Genomic DNA, 14,681 nt, shown 5'->3' with positions numbered 1-14,681 from the left:
CCCCTGGACAGACATGACTTTAGAACCTGGTGAATAATCGAATGGGTTAACTGTTTCAGCTCAACCCAGCTGTTGGCTGCCCACAAGGGGCTTGGAGCAGTTGGGTGTCTTGCTCAAGGACACTTCGACCAGTCATATTCGACACATCCAGGTCTAGGTCTGGAATCGATCGAACATAGGACAACTGGGGACTGTAGTTTGCCAGGCAGGCTCTCTCACCAGCCGGCTATCAAAATAGACGATCTACAAGCTTGCAAGGCGATGGCAGTACAAGCGTGTAGATCTACAATTTTTGCTAAATGCCTGCCCCAGAATAGGGACACTAGGGTTTAGGTAAATGATTAGGCCTACACAAGACTTGCAATTAACATCTGCGGTCAAGAAAACGGACTGAGTATGTGAATAAGTAACCACTGCACTGAACAAAAATGGCATCTATCTAAAATAAAAAGATGACAAGAAGGGATTAAGCAACTATTGGGAGGGGGGGGGGGGGGGTTTAAGGTTGATTCAGACTGCAGTGGACACACCCACACATCACACAGGTGTTTAGGTGGTTTCCTTCTGTATTGTCTACTTTGGCAATGTTCTGACATGATCGAGTTTGATAATTGATCTAAAGGAGCCTCCGAAAAAGGCCTCGGAAGTTTGGGTTCGAAAGAACTGCTTGATAAATTGCAGACTGGAAGAATATTGAGACCTCCTATGAAGAGGAAGCGGCAGCATAGACTGATGCAAAACATTATGGTCAAATGCTCACCTTTGTCAGCTCCTGTCAACCCTGTTGGCCAAGTGAGATGCTATCTAAAGGAGGGAAGATAAAAGTGCCATATATGCGCTATTAGATTGTATCTTGAGTTAAACTTGCATGTGGTTGCTTTAGCTGATATGATCTATCATGTATCACTATCCAGCAACCTGCACCTGGGCATATTTTGCCAGATGGTTGACATTTCTATCAATATGCCGTGATGCAACAGTACTGAACACTGAACCATCAGTGTCTTTAGGATGTATGCTGCCAACGGAATCATGATACCTAAAAAAGTAGAAAATGGGACTGAAATGAAAATATACTGCACAACCAAGACTAATCTTGCAGTCAAAAGCCCCCAGGACTGGATGATATGACAGGTTTGAACACTTCCCTATCCTGCTGACTGGAGGATGTGCCAGGAGGGTGGACATACCTAGCCTAGTTCCAGACCCTGAATCGCTAGCCACACCCCTTTAAATTTTTTAATGAAGTGAAACGAAATGTCAATTCAGGCTGAGTGTCAGGCTAGGACATACCATCACATCTCACTGTTGTCACTGATATTAGTGACAACTTTCATAGTTTGAAAATGTAAATTAAAAGGCTGTTGAAAACAAATGTAATTAACTTTATAGAAATGTATGCAATTCATGCAAAACATGTCTTTTAAAATTGGACAATTCAAATCAGATGGGCCAATAGTAGTGTAAATTGTAAAATAAAGGTCACGTGGGGGAGGGGGTCATGAAATGTTGCCTTTTCAAACCAGATATTTAAGCAAATTAATACAATTCCAAAACTATTTTAGACATCACAATTGACAAAATAAACATATAGGCTAGACATGGCCACGTTTTTTGTGGTATCAATATCAGTAGCTTTAATACACTCTGGAAAAATAAGCAGAAAATCTCATCTCATTTTGAGTTGAGACTGACCACTGTAGATCCAGAATTTTCCGCGTGTCACCATAGTACGACGGAGTATACATTCAGGGCTTTTGCCTGTAGGCCTACTGTACGGTACCCTCTCAATTCCAGCAAACCACAGCAGCCACGACACCCGAGGACAGTAGCCTACAACAAAAACAGCTTTTAAAAGATTTAAAAGATTTTTCTTTGGCATTGAAGCAAGCAAGGCAGGTTAGTAGGCTACTGTGGTTTTTCGTCGTCGACAACATCATCATCATCTGGCGCAGAGCCTGAACCGAGGTCTGAACTCTGGACCAGTCATTTCGGAATGACATCAATCAGCTGATGATTCTCTGTTACTGACACAGCAGCCAAAAGTTTGCTAGCTAATGCTTGCTAATTCGTGTGTGTGTGTGTGTGTGTGTGTGTGTGTGTGTGTGTGTGTGTGTGTGTGTGTGTGTGTGTGAGAGAGAGACTGTGTGTGTGTGAGAGAGACTGTGTGCGCGCGTGGGCATTAGTGTGTTTTAGCAGGTTTTTAGCCTACACCTACAGAAGGAGAAGGTGCACTGACTGCTGTAGGCCTTTTATACAGCAATTGTTTTTTACCTAAAATAGTAGGCCTAGGGTAGCCTAAACACAGGTGATAGGCACTTACTAATTACAACTTTAATCCCTAGCATCCTTTAAAATTGCCCTGAAAAACCACTTACAGGCAGCAGCCGTTCGCAACTGGTAAAAAAAAACCTAGCCCAGCCCTCCCCTCCCCTGCCCCTTCTTTGTATATACTTAGTGTTTGATTAACCTCTGTGAAGTTGGCACCCCATATGTTGAAAACATATATAATAATTGTGTCATTATTTAGTGCTGAATTTGTGCTGAATTGTTCCGTAAATTTTATAATTTATTTGTGCTGCTATCATTATTGAGATATTCTACAAAACACCACTGATCTTCTACAATGAAACACTACTGCTCTACACCGCCCTCTGTAGGGCAATCAGTATACTGCTGCTAAATCTGCTAATTCATAACCATATAAATATTTATATATATAAATATATATAAAAGCACAATTGATGATTTCAATGGCACAAATTAGAGCACATCCAGCACTAAGGATTGAGCCCATCTTTTCCCGATTTGGAGCCAAAAAATTGGGGGTGCAAGCCTCAGCAAAACTATAACTTAGAATATCTCAAAAATGATAGCAGCACAAATTATAAAATGTACGGCACAATTCAGCACAAATTCAGCACTAAATAATGACACAATTTTTATATATGTTTTCAACATATGGGGTGCCAATTAACTTCACAGAGGTGTTTGGTTAGACTTACTGTTTTCTTTTTTTTGTTCTTTCATTTTATTTTATTTACATATCTACTGCATAGTACTGTTTATTCGTCTGTCATTCAATGTTATATGAGATACTTAAATGGTTTCCAGTGGAAATAAGCTTAGTCTTTTCTAGGATCTCCTTTTAGTAGACCTTGTACCAGTGAACTGTACCATCATGAAACTGTACCTTTTCCTTTGCAAACTTCTAATAAAGTCTTGAATCAATCAATCAATCAATCAATCAATTAAGGTTCGATTTCCATAAGGTGTGTAATGTAGCAGAGTCTTTCCAGTGAGCAAACATGCACAATAGCAGGACCTAGATTCTGTTTGACCTCAGTGGTGGAAAAAGTAATCAAAATCTTTACTTGAGAAAATGTATCAATGGTGCAATGTATAAGGAGGCCTTCAAGTAAAAGTCTGGAATACACAAAGTTTACTTGAGTGAAAGTACCAAAAGTAAAAGTAGTCATTGTGAAGAATGTCCCATTTCACAAGTTCAAAATGTATACAAATCACAATTGTGTCTCTTCGGGACACATTGTGAGCTTGTAGATCGTCTATTTTTAAATGGCCAAAATGTATATAGGGCTGAAGTGGTTAATGTATGTTTTGTAATAATTATCTTACTTGTGTACTTACTTATGTACTTACTTACTTTACACCACTGTTTGACCTAAATGGAATGTAACATAATTATCATCGGTAACACACTGTGTTTATGCTACTATTTAATGTCAACATGGCCGCTGTCTCAGGTCAGGTCTGTGTCTTTGTGGAGTTTGGACTTATGGGGACCCCCTCACCCTGACGAGCACTAAGAGTTGAGGCATTTTGTATAACGGTTCTATTGTGAAAATAGAGGCTTTGTGAGCATGTAGATCGGCTATTTTCACAATTTCTGCCTCTAATATTTGTCAATTTGACCTATGTTTAATTTGTCATTTTACCTAGGATGGAGTGGTTCCACTGCAACCGCTGCTTCAGGAGGAGTGGGCAGAAGTTTGCTGTGTCCAGCTGTGGTCACATCTTCTGTGAAGGATGCATCAACCCTAGTATGAGAGCTACAGTATATTATGTCCTCCTGGCATGCCCAGATTTAGTCTGTTTGATATGGTAAAGCAGGGGTCTTCAACAGGGGTCCGGGACCCCACGGGGGTCCTCAGAGTTACTACAGGGGGTCCTCCAAATCTCTGTGTGATAGAAATTTATTTTCCCCCCCTTTTTTATATTAACCACTTGAACCCTAGCGTCCATATTCTGAGAACTTAGCCAAGAATAGCAGATCTACAAGCTTGACGATTTTTCTTCGGGGAAAAGGGGGAGAAAGAGCAGACTAAGTACATAGTGAAAGGTCAAGTTTATTAATTATTGACGGTTCAAGTGGTTAAATATCTTAAACCACACATTAACATGAATCCAAAATACACTGATGATCCTACTGTCTTTATATGGAATGTATGAAGAGGTTGTGGGGGTCCCTACTTCATCTCTCTCTCTCTCAACTAAGGGGTCCTTGGCCTGAAAACGTTGAAGACCCCTGTGGTAAAGAATTAAAAGAAAAGAAAGCTATGGTGTTCTGATAAGGTGATTTCCGGTTATCCTTTAGAACAGTGCAACACATGCCGAGCCAGCTGCAGTTACCTGCCCATCACGGACAATGTTGGTATTAGTAGCTGAATGCATTGTACATTTAAGTGCTGCCAGTTGAAAATATTCCTCAGATGATCCATTATTCACTCTCTTCTTTAGATGAACCACCAGGAGAAGGTGTTTTTCAAGGATCCTGTGAAACTCATTCAGTCACATCTGGAGAACATGGCACAGGTGCAGATCGCTACCATCCACGGTTCTACACAACACTTGCTGCACTATGTTTTCTCTCTCAAAGGCCCAATGAGTTGAACTACTGTATCTTCAGTTAGAAAAATGCTTCTACTTCTTGTCTGGCCCAAGACCTGTGTCATTGTCACATAATCCTCAATGGAGGCTTGAATTAATTTCCCTATTAACCAGTGTTGATTTTGTCGACTAAAACTATGACGAAAAATGTTTGTCGACTGCGTTTTTTTCACTGACGAAAACGAAATAAAAACTAAGCTGTGATGACTAAAACTAAGACTAAATATATTGGCAATTTCGTCAACAAAATAAAAACTAGACTAAAACTTTAGGGAGGGACTAATGGAGAAGAGAGTCATTTTATGTTTGGTTGCTCTCAGGTGTTGCGTGCTGAAAATAGCAGATCTACAAGTAGATCGGCTATTTTCAGCACGAAACCAAGTGTAAAACCAGTCATCACGATGCCATCAAGGCCTGCCAAAATACATTTCAGTTGACTAAATCAACTGCAGGTTTAGTCGCCTAAAATCTTATGACATTTAGTTGACTAAAATTAGACAAAAACTAAAACTTTTCAAGTGACTAAATTATGACTAAAATTAAATGACATTTTATTCAAAAGACTATGACTAAAACTAAATCAAGATTTGCTGTCAAAAACAACACTGCTATTAACATTGTCCACTTTAACTTACAGATTGCACATTTTCAAATGAGACAGAAAAAGAGACTTACGGAGTACTACAAACACAAATCCCTGGAATTGGAGAGGCGTCTTAAGGATGTCACCGAGCAGTGTTATAGGTTGATATCATTACTGGTTCTTTTTTTGCTCTGTGTACTTTGGTTTGTAACATAAAGCTGTAATGTACCACTACCACCTTTTTGTTATATAGGCAAGTTTCAGAGCTGAAAAGAGAAAATGCTGAATTGAAAAGGCCTCTCTCTCAGCGAAGGGTAAGTAGTCTTGCAAGAGGCTCATAATACTGATTGGGACTAAAATGGGACAATGCTGCACCTTGTGTCTAATTTAATTATTACACTATTGCTTTATCATAGGCTTCACCAGGACAAATGCAAACAACTGGGTAAAATCTAAGTTATATTTATTAATGCATCATAACATGCAACAAGACACATTTATAGATACTGTTAATTAACAGAAATTGAATTGTAAACATTTCTCTTTTAAAGTGCTCATAGGATGTCACTTCCCGTGGCCATCACATCCCCAGGTATATTAAAGCTAATAATGTATAGATATTAGTCTACTCCTAAAATATGAATGGCTTGTTTAATCCTTCTCACAAGTTAATGAACATAATCTAAACGTACCTGCACCATATAATACACTTCAAATATAATAATCTTTATTTACATTATATAGCACCATTCTTAAAATGTACAAAGTTGTTTACAGAATGAATACAGTATTCATTGATGTTTTCATTGACAGTCACCCCTCGATCAGGAACAATAAGGTATGATTGCTATTTTGTTTGATTCATAGTTCAAAAAACAGTTTTCAAATTCCTCTATTTCTGGAACATCTTGGGTCCAAATATTGAATATGCTACCTATGTCTTTCAGTCACACAGGCTCAGCTGAAATGAGGGCCAGAGAGAGAGGTCAAAGATTCACCTGGAGAGTAAGCCTCTTATAATAATAGTAATAGTTTTACAGTAATACAGTACTGTACTGATTCTGGAGCAATATTTGAAGAGATTGGTTGAGCTAGCTGAATTTGTAAAATCTATTAAACTATGATTGATACAACAATTAGTCCTTTTATGTTGTCCATTGTTGAAAAATAAGTATCACATTAGATTTGTAACTTTCTGAATTATAACGTTTTGCATGACATGAAATGAAAATAATGAAATATTTACTGTCTATCAGTGTTGTTTTTGACAGCAAATTTTGATTTAGTTTTAGTCATAGTCTTTTGAATAAAATGTAATTTAGTTGTAGCCATAATTTAGTCACCTGAAACGTTTTAGTTTTAGTCTAGTTTTAGTTGACTGAATATCATAAGATTTTAGGCGACTAAATCTACAGTTGATTTAGTCAACTGAAATGTATTTTGGCAGGCCTTGATGGCATCGTAATGACTGATTTTACATTTGGTTGTGTGCTGAAAATAGCAGATCTACAAGCTCACAACGCGTCACGCTGCGACGCGGTGTGAGCTTGTAGATCGGCTATCTTCAGCACGCAACACTGGAGAGCAACCAAACATAAAATGACTCTCTTCTCTACTAGTCCGTCCCCAACATTTTAGTCTAGTTTTTATTTTGTTGACTGTCAATATATTTGGTCTTAGTTTTAGTCATCACGGCTTAGTTTTTATTTAGTTTTCGTCAGTGAAAAAACCGCAGTCGACAAACATTTTTCGTCATAGTTTTAGTAGACGAAATCAACACTGCTGTCTATCCATCTGCTCTCCTCAGACTCCCCCTGGATCAGCTACCTCTGTCTCCAGCCATAGTTCTCTTCGTGATCATGAATTAAGTAAGTACAATTACAAAATGCCTATTGTACTTTTCACAAATTAAGCGTGTAGAGGTGTTAGAAATGACTAAATGTACTTTTTAATTTAAGGAATGTGGTTGAATATTGAATAGCACTTAAAGAAAATGCATGAATTGACATGATTTAACTATTCTAATCATTGTGACCTGTTCTCACAAAAGGTTGCTTTAAGTATACCGGTATACAGTAAAGGAGATGTGGGTACTGACACGGTGAGGTGTTGGAAAAACTCAACAAGCATGCACCATGAATTAGAATGAATTAGATTTTTGAAAACAATTTAGCTGGTATCAAAAAATATGCAATGGTGTAAAGTAACCAAGTACATTTACCTAAGTATTGTACTTAAGTACAATTTTGAGGTATTTGTACTTTACTTGAGTATTTAATACTTCTACTTCACTACTCTCGGATCCAAATATTGTACTTTTAATCCACTACAATTATTTGAAAACTTTAGTTACTAGTTACTTTAGTTTGCAGATATAAATTATAATATTATAAAACATACATTAACCACTTTAGCCCTATTTTATACCTAGGCTATTTGAAAATATTCAAGCTCACAACGTGTTGTATCGCAACACATTGTTTTTCAAACATTTTGTACTTTTACTTTTGGTACGTTTTGATGCCAATTCGTTTGTACTTTTACTCAAGTACATTTTGAATTCCAGACTTTTACTTGTAAGAGTATTTATACATTGCAGTAAAACATTTGAATACTTTTTCCACCATTGAAAATATGTAATCTCTTTATTTTACAAAGGAACTCCCACATTAACTCCAACCAGGTAAGAAACACATTCATTGTGTTAGCAAACATTGTAAGAACAACCTCATTGCATTTCCTGAATGAAAGGATACATCTAGTCCCTTCTATCAATAAAACAAATTTCCTCCTTTTCAGGTCAGAGTATCATCTGACATCTGACATCTTCCAGCAACACTTCCGTGGTGTTTCACTCCAGTCACCTAGGCCTAGAAATGGCCTGTAATGATTATCAAACCAGTTCTCACATCAGGCGTCAGTGGCCTTATACCATGTTCACATATTAACCTTATTTTGTGGGATGCTGATATTCATGATTCATGCATTTAGCTGGAAAATGTTGCCATAGGATGTCCCTGTACAAGAGTGATGAGAAATGTGCATAATTGTGATCATTAATCAATAAATTAAGCTGTTAACTGCTATACAATCCCTCTGCATTTGGGGGATGAATAACAATATTAATTTAGCTGTTTTGAAAGTTTGTTCAACGGTTGGTTGCTTTATTTCTTTCATTGTTTAAAACTTAGTGGAATAAGTAGTTATTTGGTCAACTGATACTTAAGTTTGAGTTAAAAGCGAGCTGATTCAACTCATCTCAGTTGTTAATGTCAACGTTTTTTTTGTAAAGATTATTTCATTTAAACCTTTCAGTTTGAAGGATGTCTTTGAATAATTTCTTCATGTTAAGTTCACAATAACTATTAAAGGGATCCATAACTGAGGCAAATGCAAATACACAAGATGTACACACACATACACAACACATGCATTAAATCTAGGAAAATAGGAATTAACACCAAAAATGAAGAAATAGTTTTATTAAATACATGTAGTGACATACCTGAATCTGACACATTTGTGCTTGTAATTAATAATTTCAGTCAGTAGAAATAACATGGTAATATTGCTTTGGATCATTTCATCAAACCCAACGTGCCATTTCTTGGTTTACATCAAATACACCATCTCCTATTTGTCTAGGAAAGGAACTAATTTACTAGATCAGGTTCCTTTACTAACTATCACATCTACAGTATATCAACTTATTTACCATGAACACTCCTTCGGGCTCCCCTATCTACAAGAGTTGTAATTCAAGACAACAAAAATACTGATATACAGAAAGCATGTGAGTGCAAATCCAAAACCAAGTTTGGCAACTTGTTTCACTTATATGGACATTGACGTTAGTAGCCTACTCAATTTGCATTTTTATTACTCAACTTCTTTTCTGTCAAACTGCGCAGGACAGTGCAAACAGCATGTAAATTTGAAGTATTTACAGTAGGCACAAGATCTAGGAATATGCCAGCATTATAAGTCACAATTAGATCAATTACTAACTGCTTATTCTATGCCTTTGAAATTCAGTGTGGTACAAGGCCTATATTTTAATGGTTCAACAATGACACAGTAAGGAATTTGTGTTTTACTAAAGAAACGGATCACATGAGCATCAAGGCAGCAGTCTCTCAACAGAGGTGCAACATGCCAACTTAAAGAGTGGATTGGATGTCCAGTGTGCTTTTTTTTTTATGAAGGAACTGGATGTAAAGGAATGAATATACACAGTGATCAGTCAGATAATTTTTTTCCAGAGCAGTTTAGTGTCTGCAAAAGTCTGAGCTACACTTAAGTACCAAAAGTACTATCAATATAAATTATACTGCTACAAAAAAATATATATAAAAAAAAAGGAAAAAATAAACTAAAATTAATAAGTAATTATACACAATCTAAGCAGAAACAATAAAGCTAAACATAACAAACCAGTGTACAAAAGTACTGTCCTATCAACAGTCCTTCCAATGACAGCAAAAGCGTAATCTAACTCCAAATATATTAGGATGAGCAGGAAATGCAGCATCTGAAAACAAAAAAAAAAGGCCACCACTTTTGGGCTTGTACTGGGAAGACTAGATGTCACACACCTGTTCCAATTAAAGCAATGCTAAGTAATAACTAAAGGTGTTGCTTTGAGATGGAATATGGTGAACATCCCACTACCTTCCAAACATCTCAGCAACTTTGGTTCCAGTGTCTTTTTCCTCAATCAGTAACAATAGACTCTTGGTCATTTACTCCACTCTCCTTTACTTCACTCTCCTGAGAAGAAAACCAATCTCGCACTTGCTGGTAGCTCATTCTTGACTTCTTGCATAGCGAGTCGAGGTCCTTTTCATGCAGTACCCCTGTCAAACGACGATATGCTTCCAGTGGTTGGGTATCGGGAGAATCTGTTGGAACACCTGTTCCATTTGCTTGAGATTTTCGTTTGCGGCTACCTGCAACCCGTGGTGTTCCGCTGCCGCTATTCCCATTAGACAATCCATTGCTTCCTTGCAAAGTAGCAAGTTCAGCCAAGAATTGTTCACGGACCCCCTGCACCCAGCGCAACTGACCATTCTTAACGGCATATCGTGTATCTCCAAACCACTGAATAATATCTGCACGAGGTAAGCCTGTGACCTTCACAAGCTCTGTGTATTCTTCACTCTTTGGCCACTGGCAGCGTAAGAAGTGTTGTTTTAGCACATCCAATTGGTCCTTGGTCTTCCTTGGGCGTCCACCGGGAGTGAGGGCAGGAGAGGTGGATGAAGGAGCCCCGGAGAGACGTGACGGTGTGGACGACTTCTTTGATGTGCTGATGCCATTTGAAACCTGTTTATGGGGTGAGGCTGTTGGCGGTGGGGTGCCAGAGAGGGAGGAGGATGGGGAGGATTTCGTGACACATGATGGCTGCTGTGGAACCTCTGCCTCTGTCTTAATGCTGGTCTTCGTTAACTGTAGGGGTTTCTCTTCCCATTCCTCCACATCTTTGCAATGCTCTTCTTCACCAGAACCCTTGTCCCCTTCTGCCATTTCTAATACAGACTTTTCCCCAAATGCTTGCAGGCTGTTTGACAGGAATGTCTGAAAGAAATGTGAGGCGTTTATGTCATTGTTGAAGGTTCCCTCTTTCACCTCTTTATCATTCCGCTGTTGACGTGACTTTTGAGAAATAAGTGGAAGGGGCTGAACTTGCTGAGGCTCTTCTTTTCCTTCCACCGCAGTCTGGTGAGAATAGACTTGGGCAGCAGCATGGACTCCTCGGCCTATCCTGAGCTGGTAACGGCTGTCACTAAACCATTTACGGATATCGTTGCGACTCAGACCAGTCTCTTCCTGCAAACGTCTCAGTTCTGTCTCTGCAGGCCAGTTCTCTCTCACAAAGCTGCTGCGAAGCACAGCAAGCTGAGCTTTGGACTTTTTATACCGCCCATGTCGTCGTTGTTGTTGTACAGACGAATCCGAGAGATCTAGTGACACATCAGCCGCAGTAGTTGCGGGCGTGTCCGCTGGTGGGCGGTAGTTGTACGAGTCCTGGGGGGGTGGAAGAGAAGAACTGAAACACGGGACCGTTGATCTGGCTGGCTTGTAGGTTTCTGGTGACTCATATTTTGTCATTTTTGTCTTTTGGGAGACCACGGTGGAGAAAGCACCTTCTATTTGAGGAGTGTCCTCATCCTCTGTTATTTCCTCACATAATTTCCTCTTGGCCGTCATCTTAACCTCTTCCTTTGTGTCAGCATAATCACCAGAGATCTCAGGTACTGCCAACTTTCGTCGAGTCTCCTCTATCTCCTCAGAAGCCCAGCTGATGCCATATTTAATTCTTTGCACCATAAACCACACCTTGACTTTGTCCAGTGTCAAGGCACACACTCTGGCCAAAGTATTAACCTCGCGGGTTGTGGGGTAAGGAAACAAATTGAAGGCTTGGACCAGCTCTGGGATTGAGTCAAGTTCGCGAGTTTGATCCGAGTGTGTCCACACCAATTTCAGTCCCTCAGACACTAGCGGCAGGCACACAACAGAGTTGAGGTTGGTGCTGAAACTTGCCGCACCGCTTGTGCTACCATTAGCTGCGCTGACAGGTTGGTGCAAATCCTTCGAGGAGCATGGAACCGCATGTTTTCCTTCACCTTCTGTCTTCGTCACTTCCCCCTCAAAGGGTTCCTTCATGTCCACGCCCAGTCCCGTTCTACCGTTACGTTCACTGTATGCTGCCATCTGGGACATCAAAGTCGCTCCCTTCTTACCTAGAGAAAGACACAAAAACATCAGATGTAAATTTTGTTTTGCATGTCAAGCGATTTTTAAAATTCCTCTGAACTAAAAACACAACACACTGGCTCAAAGGGAACGTAAGAACGTACACTGAAAGGAGCACAATCAGCAATATACAGGGTGTTTGAGAACTTTCTATTCTCAAAGTCAATTATTCGACAGCTGTTTCCCCCTCCCCCTACTTTGCACCCCTCTGAATCTCTCAACGAAACTGGTCGTATACTCTCTGCCCAGATTGAGGCACCCCTCCCCCCTGGAACCAGAGTGTGGTGACTGACTTTTGTTTTGTGAGAGTGGGGGAGTGGTGTCGAGGGCTGGGGTAGGGTGGGGTGGCAGCTTGGGGAATGGGGGCCATAAGAAATCCATCACAGCCTACTTTCTCACCCCTTTCCACTAGTGCTGGCTTTGTTCCCCTTCAAGTTCTCAGACCTGAAAGACTCAAGTGTGGCCTCCTCAAGAACCAATAGTTATACAAGGGAAACACCTATGTGATAAGGCAATGGGGGTACATTAGTCATAATTAACAGGCAAGGACTAGTCACACTCAGAAAGAATGTACTTGATGTGTTCCTAAAAAATTTAATAAACAAATAAATAAATAAAAACAAATTAAACTAACAAAGCTAAAAGTCTTAACTTGTGTTGGGTTAGCTACTGGTAGTGGTGGTTGGAAATTAAACTTATTATAATTTAAAACATGTTATGCAACAGGTGCATTTGTATAGGCGAAACTTATGTGGCCATTAATATCTGTGAGCATTAGATATGTACATTTAGCATGGACAAAACTTTGTCTGTTTTTGTGGGTAATTGTGCCCAATACTCATTATAATAATCTGGTGTCAGGTCACTGAGTCGACCAATGACTTACATAATTATAATTGAGTCTCTATTAAGAGGTGTATTATTTTTAATTTATGACAAATGTTGAACATGGGGGGGTTAACGCAGTAAACAGATCACGCCACGGCAGCCGATTAGGTCATTTGTGCCACGCAAGTGTGCCAGTGGGAGATTGGTCAATATATCAGAAAACAAGTTCTTGGCCACAACAATCCGATATCACACTTGAACATCTTTTAATTTCGGACATTGTCCGAGTCCATCATGAATTCAACAGTGAAAACGAATTGCCCTCGAACTTGTGAACAGATTGAGCCCATGGACGACAGTCCAGTCCACTGGGCTTAGGCTAGCTCCTTTGTGGCGTACTAAACTAAAATGCTCGGACTGCACAGGCGCACTTCGTCGGACACGCTTGAGTGAAACACAAAAATAAAACTTACCATACAGAAAAAACACCAACGCGGCTTTTGTTCACCAGATCCTCGTGAGGACCAAAAAACGGTCGATCCAGACTTTTTCAAAGACCACCGATCCTCTTGTGTGGCCGGGGAGTTCGAGTGTGTAGTACAGCGAAACAATAACCCGTCTGCTTGACCCCTCGTTTGTTTATCAAGCCCTCGACGGGATTCTGTTTACGGCACAAAGATGCGGCTAGTCAACTAACTTTGTCACCTTTCATGAGTTGAGACGCAAGTGGATCATTTTTACGATGGAATCGCCGTAACGTTCAATCCCATGGATTCGGGTTCTGAACTTGGATCGGCCGTTACTTTGCCCTCCTCGGTCGGTCCACCGTTGTTGCTTTTGTTCTGAAACTGAGAAGTGTTCCCCCCTACACTGTCCGGCCAGACAGACGAAGCGAGCCAAGGCTAGGCGGAGCTGAGGAGGACCAGGAACTCTGGGAAGGCCCTGTCCGTGCGGTGCGGTGCCATCCCAACCAAACCCCGGCCAACGATTGGAGGAGTGAGAGCAGATCGCGATTTACAGATCCGGTCTAGAACGGATACGGAAACGGCCTTCGTGCCTAGCCGCGTCTATTATGTATGTTTAGCGTGCAACTTTCCGGATGGAGCAGGTGGGCTCTAGACCGGATCTGAGCACCGAATAGTAAATCGACACCAAGGCTTTCCACAGGTTCTGCGGAAATCCTGGTCGTGACGCAAGACTTTAGATTGCAGGCGGTCTACAAACTTTTAGATCTTATTTGGGCTTATAAATTAAGCAGGAGACCCCTGCATGAAACTTCATCCATTGGTAATAGCCTAGCCCAAGGGGGACTGCCCAAAGTAGCCCATTTTCCAGTTTATTTAATAAACTGTGGATTAAACTGTGGAGTGGAAAATGCATAGAAGTGGAGCTCTAATAAACTTTAGAGCTTCACCATGTACTATGGAGGTGCTGACTTCCATTCATCCATCTTCAACCGCTTATCCGGAATCGGGTGGCGGGGGTACATACTAATTTGGCAGATACTCATTTTAGGAAGAGCTCAGCGGATTAAGTTTTCCTCTCAGAACACTTTCAGGCAGGAGGCCAACCCAATTTCCTAATATCAATTGACAAGATTTCA

At 40.1% G+C, this 14,681-nt stretch overlaps 2 protein-coding genes across 2 annotated transcripts; one reads left to right on the top strand and one right to left on the bottom strand.

Moving 5' to 3' along the window:
- Nucleotides 1–3,961: 3,961 nt before the first annotated feature.
- Nucleotides 3,962–5,940, top strand: LOC308284900 (E3 ubiquitin-protein ligase RNF212B-like; the record flags this gene model as incomplete). The annotated part of the gene is made up of 6 exons (XM_080725625.1): nucleotides 3,962–4,061; nucleotides 4,616–4,668; nucleotides 4,759–4,833; nucleotides 5,546–5,652; nucleotides 5,745–5,805; nucleotides 5,908–5,940. The coding sequence occupies 6 exons, from the start codon at nucleotides 3,962–3,964 to the stop codon at nucleotides 5,938–5,940; spliced, it is 429 nt and encodes a 142-aa protein (XP_080581751.1).
- A 3,078-nt stretch (nucleotides 5,941–9,018) lies between these two features.
- Nucleotides 9,019–13,912, bottom strand: homeza (homeobox and leucine zipper encoding a). Its single transcript, XM_080725335.1, has 2 exons — nucleotides 13,552–13,912; nucleotides 9,019–12,237 (listed from the first exon to the last, which is right to left on the bottom strand). Exon 2 carries the CDS (start codon nucleotides 12,215–12,217, stop codon nucleotides 10,205–10,207), a length of 2,013 nt encoding a protein of 670 aa, XP_080581461.1. The 5' UTR covers nucleotides 12,218–12,237; nucleotides 13,552–13,912; the 3' UTR covers nucleotides 9,019–10,204.
- Between the last annotated feature and the right edge of the window lie 769 nt (nucleotides 13,913–14,681).

Source organism: Nannobrachium achirus, assembly GCF_963921795.1.
Source record: "Nannobrachium achirus genome assembly, chromosome: 5".
Taxonomy (NCBI): Eukaryota; Metazoa; Chordata; class Actinopteri; order Myctophiformes; family Myctophidae; genus Nannobrachium; species Nannobrachium achirus.
Note: the sequence above shows the minus strand (reverse complement) of the source record. Positions and strands in the feature narration are given on the sequence as shown.